General features: G+C 36.0%; 1 protein-coding gene across 1 annotated transcript; it reads left to right on the forward strand.

Annotated features, from left to right (window-relative positions):
• The first annotated feature begins 903 nt into the window (after positions 1 to 903).
• Positions 904 to 3,356, forward strand: LOC131597670 (uncharacterized). Its single transcript, XM_058870357.1, has 4 exons — positions 904 to 1,181; positions 1,815 to 2,373; positions 2,542 to 2,844; positions 3,036 to 3,356. The coding sequence occupies exons 1-4, from the start codon at positions 904 to 906 to the stop codon at positions 3,354 to 3,356; spliced, it is 1,461 nt and encodes a 486-aa protein (XP_058726340.1).
• Positions 3,357 to 11,454: the final 8,098 nt, after the last annotated feature.

Raw genomic sequence — 11,454 nt, forward strand, 5'->3', positions numbered from 1 at the left:
TCCTTGTTAACTATGTATTTTCTCTAGCACATTTGTATGAACTTCATTGGTATTGAAATGGATGAATGTTGTTGTTTTATCTTTTATATTTAGATTTGATTTATGATTGAGAAATATATTTCAAGTCTTGGTCTACAACATTTTATCAAATAGTGAATAAATGCTAGAGATATATTTATTTGCTACTTTTCTATTTGTATCAAACAATCAAGATTAGTATATTGATAGTTAGAGTGAGAGATCATCTAAAGATTAATATATTAACTTTCACAATTTTGTTTAGACATAAACATTGTTGGGAGGATACTAGAGCATTTCACCATTAATGAAGTTATGCATTTGTTGTTAAAGTCACATAGAAGATAGGGGTAGTGAAACCAAACCAATCTTGTCATTCTTTTATTATTGAAACAAGTTTTAGTTTATTGTCTTACAATTGTCTTGATTAGAACAAATAGCGATTCAAAACAAAACAACTTTATTATCTTTCAAACTTAAAATAATAGTAACTATAGAACGGCGGTAATATCACCCAATCTCTGTGGATACGATTTAAAAATATTTGCCTTGAATATACTATTCAACAAATTGGCGCCGTTGCCGGGGATTGGCGTTTGATATTGCAAGCATTGCAATAGTTCATTGTTTTAAGTTTGTTACTTTATTCTTAATTCTTGTGCGTTTCACTTGGTTTGCTAGTTTTGTAGATTCTTGTGTATGCGAGAAAAAGCTACTGAAGAGCAATTTCATTTTGATCCCGAAATTGAAAGAACACTCCGAAAGCTCAATAGTAAGACACGAAGAAGAAGGAAGTTAACTCAAGAGAAGCGACAAAGAGAAGAGGCATCTACTTCTTCTAACTATCAAATTGAAGAAGTAGTTGTAGACACTTTTGAAGGAGACATGGCGGGTGTTGTTCCAACCGAAATGTCCGCCAATAGTCCAAGACGTACCGCCCAATTTGCACGCAATGCACAAGGTGGAGCAAATACGGAGATGAAGACCGGAATCCTTCAACTTGTTTATGCAAATCCATTCACCGGAATGGATCATGAGGATCCTTTCGCACATCTCACCAAATTTTATGAGATTGCGGGTTCAACGGGAGTCGATGCAGCGAATGAAGAATCATTGTTCAAGAGACTATTTCCACACTCATTAATTGGGAAAGCCAAAGAATGGTATCTTGATCAATTACCAAATGTGATGACGGATTGGAATCTATTGGAAGAAAAATTTTTAGAACGATATTTTCCTCAATGCCGATTCATGGAGGCCAAAACGGCAATCGCGGTTTTCAATCAAGGAAGCAACGAGTCCTTAAATGATGCTTGGGAAAGATTCAAATCCATGCTTAGAAAATGCAAGGGTCACGGTTTTGATGATCTCACACAAATTCACATCTTCCGCAATGGACTTCAACCGGTGCACAAGACACTTTTGGATGCTACTGCGAGTGGATCTTTAATGTCAAAAAGCACGGAGGATGCAATAATGATAATTGATCGTATGGCACTCAATGATCTCCAAACTCAACATGATAGGAGTCCATCACAAAGAAAGCTAGGTGTTCTTGAATTAAAAACTAATGATGCCATCCTTGCTCAAAACAAGATTCTCTCTCAACAAGTTGAGTTACTCACCAAGCAAATGTCGAAGCTCCCACAACAAATGAAAGAAATTCATGGGATGCAAATGACTTCTCACGTAGAAAGTTGTGAACTTTGTCAAGGTGACCATCCGACCGGGTTTTGTCCTCCTCCCGAGGGTGAAGAAGTGAATTATGTCAACAATCAAAATCAAGGGTATCAAAGGCAACCTCCACCTCACAACAATCCTTACCAAAGAAACAACCAAGGATTTCAACCTTCAAGATTCAACAATCAACACTATCAACATCAAAGTCCTTATCAAAGTCCAAACCCTCAAGGTCAAGGTCAACAATCTCAAGGTGGGAGCTCAAAATTGGAAGACACTCTTACACAATTCATGCAAGCATCCATGGCTAATCAAAGGAGTAATGAAGCAGCCATAAAGAATCTAGAAAACCAAGTGGGTCAACTTGCAAAGCAATTGTCCGAGCAACAAACGGGGGCATCCTTCTCCGCCAACACCCAAACCAATCCAAAGGAACATTGCAAAGCCATTGTTACAATAAGTGGGAGGAAGGTGAATAACGGCGTGAATGAAGAGGTTATAGTGGAAGATGAGGAGGAATTAATAGTTGAAGAGGAGGAAGTGACAATTGAAAATGAGGTAGAAAAGAGTGAGGAGAAGATAGAGGAAGAATTAGTTGAAAAAGAGCAGAAAGAAAAAGAAGAAAGAGAGAAAAATGACAAAAAAGTGAAGAGGAATAAAAAGAGAAATGAGAATGTGAGCACAATTCCTCTCCAACATCTACCTTACCCGCATGTGCAATCAAGGAAGGAAGACGCAAGGCGCTACGCTCGATTTATGGATATATTTAAACAACTTCACATAAATATTCCATTTTCCGAAGCATTGGAGCAAATGCCCAAGTATGCTAAATTCATGAAGAAGATGCTCACAAAGAAAAAGAAGTACACGGATGAAGAGACGGTTGTGCTTGATGCTCATTGTAGTGCAATTATTCAAAAAACTCCCCCAAGAAAGGAAGTTGATCCTGGACGAGTCATTTTACCGATCACCATTGGAGGTAACTACATTAGTAATGCTTTGGTTGATTTGGGGTCTAGCATCAACTTAATACCTTTATCCGTTGTCAAGAGATTGGGGAACATTGAGATGAAACAAACCATGATAACTTTGCAACTAGCCGATAAGTCTATCATTTCATCATATGGAGTTGTACAAGACATGTTGGTAAAGGTGGATAAATTTTTGTTCCCAGTTGATTTTGTGGTAGTCGACATGGAGGAGGATCGTGATGTGCCATTAATACTTGGAAGACCATTCATGAAGACCACCCGAATGATGATTGATATTGATGATGGGATTATGAAAGTGAGGGTGCAAGATAAAGAGGTAAATTTTACTCTTTTGAGTCTATGAAGCCTCCTAAGGATGAACATGACAACTTCCGAATCGATGATGAAAAAGGAGAAATCATTGAGGTGGAGAATCAATTTCACAAGGACAAGGACAAGGTAAATCATGAGGGGAAGACTCATCACAAAAACTTTAAAGTTGGACAAATGGTGCTTGTGTGCAATTCAAGACTCAAGGTGTTTCCTAGCAAGTTAAAGTCAAAGTGGTCGGGGCCATTTGTTGTGAAAGAGGTGCGAAACTATGGATCCATTGTGGTGGAGGACCCTAAAACACAAGAAAGCTGGACTGTAAAGGAACGAAGACTCAAAGTCTACCACGATGAATAAGCAAGCCGTGATGGTGTGTCATTTCTCTCGTCGAACCTTGATGCATCATCAAACCGTCGAGCTCGAACGACGTTAAACAAAGCGCTTGTTGGGAGGCAACCCAACGTCGTAAGTGAATTCTATTATGCTTTTTGAGTTTTTTTTCGAAGTTATTTAGTAACTGTTTTTGAAAGGAAGTGAAGGATTAGTGTAAAATTTGGCAATTTTTAAAAGTTTAAGTCTGTTTGCGCCGCAAACATTGTTTGCCCCGCAAACAGAGCACAAACAGAGAACAAGCCAATTTTACAAAGAAAATTTCTCCTGTTTGCCCCGCAAACAGGTGTTTGCCCCGCAAACAGGTCAGCCAATTTTGAAAAAGAAATTTTCATCAGTGATTGCCCCGCAAACATTGTTTGCCCCGCAAACAGAGCACAAACAGTGAGTAAGCCAATTTTACAAAGAAAATTTTTCTTGTTTGCCCCGCGAACAGGTGTTTGCCCCGCAAACACTTCAGTACAAAAAAAAAATTCACTTTCAAAAAAAAAAAATTAGCTTTTATTTTAACCTAGTTTTTTTATTTTTACTTCTCTCCTCTCACTCTACCGCTCTCGTCCTCACTAAACTCATCTCCCATTCTAATACCCTATCTTCACCCACATTCCTTAGAAGCAGAGTATGATGCATACGCAAATTGGCCTGTGGGCAGGCCACTTTTCATGGGGGGGTGTAGGAGGCAACGGTACCGAAAATGAGGACGATACAATGGAGGATGTGATCGGGACAATTGGTGGTGGTGATGAAGAAGAGGATTGAAGTAGTGTTGTAGCAATTTTTTTAGTTTATTTTTATTTTTATTTTAGTCTTAATTCTGTTTTGTTTTATTTATTTATGGTTTCACTTTTTGGTTTTTAATTATGTACTTTATGGTGGCTCTCGTTTCACCATTTGAACATCTTTAAAATTGCATTTGTTAGTATTGTAGTTTAATTGTGTGTTTTGGTGGAAAGTGATTAGCCCAACTTTTCCAATTTCTGTTTTGTTAATTGTTCTTGTACAAAGGAAGCTTGAGGAATCAATTGGCACGGACAAGAGTTGATGTTGTGAACACTTCGAGTGGCAATGATGAGAAGCGGTATCAAGGAAAATTAAGGTACACTTTATCGCTCACTAGACTTAACATGGTTAGTTGATGGTGTGTGCAAACTGCTTAGCATAAATTCCTTGAGTCACATGTCATTTTTGAATCAAAATTTAGAACTTAGCCAAGTGAGGAAACTTTCCATTGTACACTAAATGCGGGATACCGAAATTTATTTCAACTCATTTTTATGATGCTAAACCATGCATATTTCTTGTTTTTGAAAAGTGTGAAAGTGATAGAGGCATTGTTTGAATTTGAGAAAAACCACTTGACCAAAAAGTTAAATCAATTAACCTTGTGAGGAGTGATTCTTAGTCAACCCCTTTGAGCTTATATTAGGATTCATGTGATTACTAAATATGTTTTGTATGTGAATCCTAATCTCTTTTTTCATTGAAACCTTCAACCGCAATGGTTGCAATTTTGCCTTGTGCCTATGTCTATGTAGGGAGCATTGTTGTATCTAATATGGTTTGAATCCTAAAGTTGGGGAGAGTTGATTGAAAAACAAATGAAAAAGTGGTACTTAGGAGTTTTTTGGTAATAAGAAAAGAACAACACATTTTGAAATTATGGGGCAAAAAAACAAAAATCGTTTTCGTTATGTGTTGTTGAAAAATAATGAAAAAAAAACAGAAAAAGAAAAAGAAAAGAAAGAAAAGGGGATTCAAACAAGTGTTGTTGTTAAGTGAATTGATAGGAATGCTCCCTTAGGATAGGCCTTTTTAATTAAATTCCCTCTAATAAAATCCTTTCTTTGTAACCCAAGCCGCACTACAACCTATAAAAGCCCTCTTGATTCTCACTTTGCACATAATTTTTGAAATTGTTATGGTGAACGTATGATTTGAGTTGTTGTTGATTTAAATGCCCGGATGAGTGAAAGTAAACCCTCTTGTATTCATCATTACTATGATGTGTGTGTAGGTTTGATTCAATTTTGACATGTCTCTTTTGGAATTTCTTGATAATAATTTGCACTTTGCCATCATTCTTTCTCATGCTTTGTTTTAGCATTGTGGTGAGTGTACTTTGAAAGGACTTATACTTTTGAGCCACTTGAGTGTTCGGTTACCTTGTCATCATTCTCTTGTGCATTGCTCTTGCTACTCTTGTGAATTTTTGTTTAGGGACAAACAAAATGGTAAGTTGGGGAGAGTTGTTAGGGACCAAATAGTACTAATTTTCATATATTGTTTTTGGTCCCTTTAACCACTTTTTACTCAATAATCACACTTTTATTCATACAATTTAATAATTTTGCAATTTTGTTCATTTTAGTTTATTTGAATTGTTATTTCACATGTTTGTTAGTTTTGTAGCGTTTTTAAAGTTTTGAAGATCATGGAAGCAAAGAGGAATTACTTAAATACTTGGAATAGCAAAAGAAGTGTTGATGAGGCCAGTTTTCCCCGCAAACATCCTTTGCGCCGCCAACTGCTAGATGCTGAACAAGTCCAGTTTTGAATTTCACTGTTTGCCCCGCAAACATTGTTTGCCCCGCAAACACTGCGCTGCAGAATTTTATCTTTTACTTTGTTGCCACTTGTCATGAGAAATGGGCTTATCTTTTGAATAGGAAAAGTTAGTACGAATTAGGGGTTATTTAGGGAGATAAAAAAGGGGAATTAGAACATGCTATCCTATTGTGAACCAAACATTGAGGCTAGGGTTTTGGGAGAGAAAAGAACAACTTTGTGAGAGATTGATGTTCTTAGCTTCTTCTTCATTCTTCTTGCTGTCAACCATGGTGATGAGTAGCTAAATTCCTCTTTGACAAGATTGGAGGTAGTAGCTATCCTTGTTAACTATGTATTTTCTCTAGCACATTTGTATGAACTTCATTGGTATTGAAATGGATGAATGTTGTTGTTTTATCTTTTATATTTAGATTTGATTTATGATTGAGAAATATATTTCAAGTCTTGGTCTACAACATTTTATCAAATAGTGAATAAATGCTAGAGATAGATTTATTTGCTACTTTTCTATTTGTATCAAACAATCAAGATTAGTATATTGATAGTTAGAGTGAGAGATCATCTAAAGATTAATATATTAACTTTCACAATTTTGTTTAGACATAAACATTGTTGGGAGGATACTAGAGCATTTCACCATTAATGAAGTTATGCATTTGTTGTTAAAGTCACATAGAAGATAGGGGTAGTGAAACCAAACCAATCTTGTCATTCTTTTATTATTGAAACAAGTTTTAGTTTATTGTCTTACAATTGTCTTGATTAGAACAAATAGCGATTCAAAACAAAACAACTTTATTACCTTTCAAACTTAAAATAATAGTAACTATAGAACGGCGGTAATATCACCCAATCTCTGTGGATACGATTTAAAAATATTTGCCTTGAATATACTATTCAACACCAAACACACCCCCTTTCCCTTTTTATCTTTCTTAAAACAATAATAGGAACTCCATCTCCAAAAACTTTCTTTAAAATTACCCGTTTTATAATCCGACAAACCTATTCACAAAGCCATTTATTTCCACACCACATCCACCAAACGACACAACAGAAGAGAATGAACCGAAGATTCGGCTAAATCATCACAAAAAACACAACAAAGATTAGAAGAAGATGGAAGAATACCTCAAAGAGCTAACAAGTCTTTTGTAGGAAGTCTATTAAGAAAACATCTCCACCCGAAAGCTTTGATTTTTAACGGAACTTCAACCTTCCAAAGAGAGGCTAAAACAAAATTATACGGGTTGTGCGGACAAAACTTCACAAATCTACTTCATAAAGAAAAATAGCAAGACGAGACAGAGTAACTATTCAGCCCCGAAGGTCTCCAAGACACTCCATATGAGACTCGGTCGGTGGCAGCGCCGCCCCACTGCCTCAACTGGCCGAAAAGAGCCACGACTGCTCCATATTTAGAGGTGGGAAAAAAGGGGGTACCGAGGTCGTTCCAACACCACACCACATCGATCCATCTTCCCATGTCGGCAACTGAAACATCCTGTAAAAAAGAAATAGCAAAAAGAGATGGGAACAAGTGCTTAATAACGCCTTCTTCCAACCAATGAGAATGCCAAAAAGAGATAGAAAAACCATCGCCAATATGAAACAAGCAATTATTCGGAAAAAAACTCCTCCAGAATCTTCTTTTCCAAAGAAATGATATCTGCCCACCAAACCGACATTGAACCATTCTTGACGAACTTCCCTCCTTCAATAGTAACCCGTAACTTGATATCCCCATAATGAGCTTTCAAAATGTCGTGCCATAAAGAATTATCCTCTTCCAAAATTCTCCATCTTTACTTCAAAAGAAGAGCCAAATTAAACTCTTCCAATCTCCTTATACCAAGACCACCTTTATCTATCTGGAGACAAAAATTCACCCAATGAACACTCATTCTCTCGTCCACACCACCCTAAAGAAAATTGCTTTGAATTATGTTGAACTCCCGAATAATATTCTTAGGAGCCCTTTAAAAGGAGAGAGTAAAAATAGGTAAACTAGTTAACACCGACTTCAAAGAGTTATTCTTCCCCCAAAACTATGTCATCTCCCTTTCTAAGAACATAATCTCTTCCTTATTTCCTCCATTAGCGATATCCATTAATTGCCTCTTCTAGGATTAGACCAAATGCAAATTCCTAGAAAAGTGAACTCTTTTGACTCTGACCTACAAGAAAGAAAAGCCATATCCACATCTAAGAAATGAGAATTGATACTAATACACATGAGCTTTCTCTTATTGAAATTGATGTCGAGCCCCGATACTAATTCAAAACCCTTCAAGACCGATTTTATAGCCTAAAGATGCTTCCAACTTCCGTCACCCACCAACAAAGTGTCATCTGCAAATTGAAGAATATCCACGAAACATTTTCCTTTCATGTTACAAACCGCGAAATCACCACTTTCCACCGCCTTATTCACCATGAGTTTTAGACCTTCCGCCACAATCACGAAAAGGAAAAGGAAAGAGGATCTCCTTGCCTTAACCCCTATTTGTCTACAAACTCTTTGGTAGGGCTACCGTTAACTATAACCGACATTTTGCTTGAAAAAATGAACGCCTTCATCCACCTCAATCAAACCTCCCAAAATCTCATATTCTTCATCATGAATTTAAAGAAATACCAGTTCACTTTATCATAAGCCTTTTCGAAATCCACCTTAAAAAGAAGACAATCCTTACCCTCCTTAGAAGTATAATCCACCAATTCATTAGCTACAAGCACCCCCATCAAGCATTTGGCGACCCGGGACGAAAGCCCTTTGACTATTAGAGATGCAATGGAAGCCAACACCCTTTTAATCCTTCCTGCCTACAATTTGGAAATAATTTTATAAATGCACCCCACCAAACATATAGGCCTATAATCATCCAATCCTAATGGATTAGAAGATTTAGGGATCAAATTAATGAAAGAAGAGGTAATAGCCTTTGACAAGACCACTCCCGAGTGAAAATCCTTGAAACAAGAAACGAAATCCTTTTTTAAGAAAGACAAACATTTCTTCACAAAGAGAAGGGTAAACCCATCCGGACCCGAACTTTTTGATCATTCACAATTCCAAACCGCCTCCCTAATCTCCTCCTCGGATAAAGGAGACTCTAGAGAGATACTTTCCTCCAAACTCAACGATTTAAACAAAACTCCATCCAAAATAGGTCTACTAATGAAATTCTCCACAAACTTCTCTTCAAAATGATTCCTCACCTCTTCCTTAACCTCCTTCACCTTATTGAAAATACTGTTGCTCGTAACAATAGAACCAATATGATTCCTCCTCCTTCTCTCTTTCATCACTCTATGAAAATATTTACTATTAGAGTCCTCATCATTTAGCCACATTATCCTTGATTTTTGAATAAGCATATTTTCCTTAATTTTAAGGTTCAACCAAACTCTACTACTAACATTTCTTTTACAAGCTAACACATCCTCACTAATAACATCTTCATTGTCCGCCTCATTCAACTCTCTAACACCTTCGTCCACCTCCAAGTCAAATTTACCAAAACCCGTTTTATTCCACCATTTAAGCCTCTCCTTAATCAAATGAAGTGTCTCCTTCAACACAAAATCGCCTCTATCGTTCACCACCAACGCCTTCCACTCAAACTCCACAAAACTCAAGAAATCTTTGTTAGAAAACCATTTATTGTTAAACTAGAACGGTTTGGGACCCCAATCCTCTTTATCCACTACCAACCACACCGGAGAATAATCCGAAATATCTCTCGGGCCAATCAACTGACATGCGACCCCCCAAGAAACAACAACACTATCCTCTGTACCAACTGAATTTCTTTCCTTTACAAGGAATGTCCAACTGAATTTCTTTCCTTTACAAGGAACGTCCGCCAACCCACACTTGGAGATAAAATCTGAAAATTCTCTCCACTCCGAATTGGAATTCGAAATAGATTTCCCAACTTTCTCGCTCCTCTGCTTCACCGCATTGAAATTGTAAGTATAAGAGTGCGCCTAAGAGGGGGTGAAATAGGACTTTGAAGATTTATCCAGTTTTAGAAACAAGTTATTCTTATTTGTCTGGTTTGTTGCAAGAGTTTAGAAATGTGTTACTTTCTTTTCTGGTTATGATTTGTGAAAGCGGTAAATGCGGAAAAGTAAAGAACACAATGATGTATACTGGTTCCCTTCAACATGAAAGAGATTTTACTATAGTTTGTGAGTTGTACAAGACCCAGACAAACACCAAAAATAATCCTCTTGGATTTTCAATAAGTACAATAAGAGAACAATTCTCCCTTAATGACTCACTTGTTTTCAACAATTATGGACAACAAGATTTCAACCACCAAGAACAATCCTCTTGGATTTACTAACTTGATTATGAGAACAATCCTCTGACTAATCAAAAACCCTTGCTTCCAATAATCCTGGATAGCAAGTCAATAATAACCAAAATCTAGAAATATATTTGAGTAATAAAATTGATGAATATGTATCAATCACTAAGATTGATCTTCCCTTCCAACAAGCAATTTATAAAGATATATTAGTGCTCAAGTGTTTATGAATGAGAGAGAAATTTTTCTGAAATAATATGAAGAAAACATGTAGAAAAATTCTCAATAAAAGTTGAAGTATCAAAACATTTGATTATGAAAATGAATGAATATAATAATGTTAATTGCAATGGAAGAGGTGATTTTTAAGTTGAAATTTCATGTATTTATAAGTGCACAACACCTCTATGAAACATGGTAAATTTTGAGACATTTTCATGAAGGTTTGCAATAGTTGAAAATAACAATGGTTCATGAAAAAACATAATTTTAAATTTTGTACAGCATTTCTTAAGTCAGTTAAAACGGTCACTAGACTTAACAAGTTCGCATCATTTTTCAAATTTCAAATTTAAAAATACTGTTTTAGAAAGTTGTAAATTGTGTGGGTTTTTGTGCTGTTATGGCAGGTAAAAATGCCACAATTTACCAAAAACTGCATGTTTGAAAAATTTGAAAATTTGTCTAATTATTTGAACCAACTTAATGCAACATCTATTAGATTTATTCAAGTCAATAGATTATATTTGAAAGTGATTTAACATGGTTCAAACATGATAAAAAAAAATTATATTTAAAAGTGATTTAACATGGTTCAAATATGATTCAAAAAAAATTATATTTGAAAGTAATTTTAAACACAAATGGCCAATGCATGCAAGTGATTTTTTGGAGAATAATTTGAGCAGTAAAATTATCAATATAATTGCATGCTTGTACATCTATCAATCAAGATCCATTCTTAGTCTTCAACTTTAAATTTGAACAATTTGGTGCTAGGTTTTGCTCATGATAAGACTTGGACACTTGAATTGATACATTGTTCTTGAAGCTTTTTCCATACATTTTGACATGATTATTTGACTTTCACTTTGTCTTCATCAAAACACATTGGATGGAGTGTCTTGACTTCACATAAATCACCCCCAATGATCCACTCTCCGTCCTTGTACCTATGT

Source organism: Vicia villosa, linkage group LG1, assembly GCF_029867415.1.
Source record: "Vicia villosa cultivar HV-30 ecotype Madison, WI linkage group LG1, Vvil1.0, whole genome shotgun sequence".
NCBI lineage: Eukaryota > Viridiplantae > Streptophyta > Magnoliopsida > Fabales > Fabaceae > Vicia > Vicia villosa.

Bases quoted from the DNA above. Each gene is read 5' to 3' on its own strand.
- LOC131597670 (XM_058870357.1), top strand. From the start codon at position 904: ATGGCGGGTGTTGTTCCAACCGAAATGTCCGCCAATAGTCCAAGACGT. The intron at 1,182-1,814 runs GTATCTTGATCA...AGGGTATCAAAG, and splicing joins ATTGGGAAAGCCAAAGAATG to GCAACCTCCACCTCACAACA. The intron at 2,845-3,035 runs GTAAAGGTGGAT...GAGTCTATGAAG, and splicing joins GAGTTGTACAAGACATGTTG to CCTCCTAAGGATGAACATGA.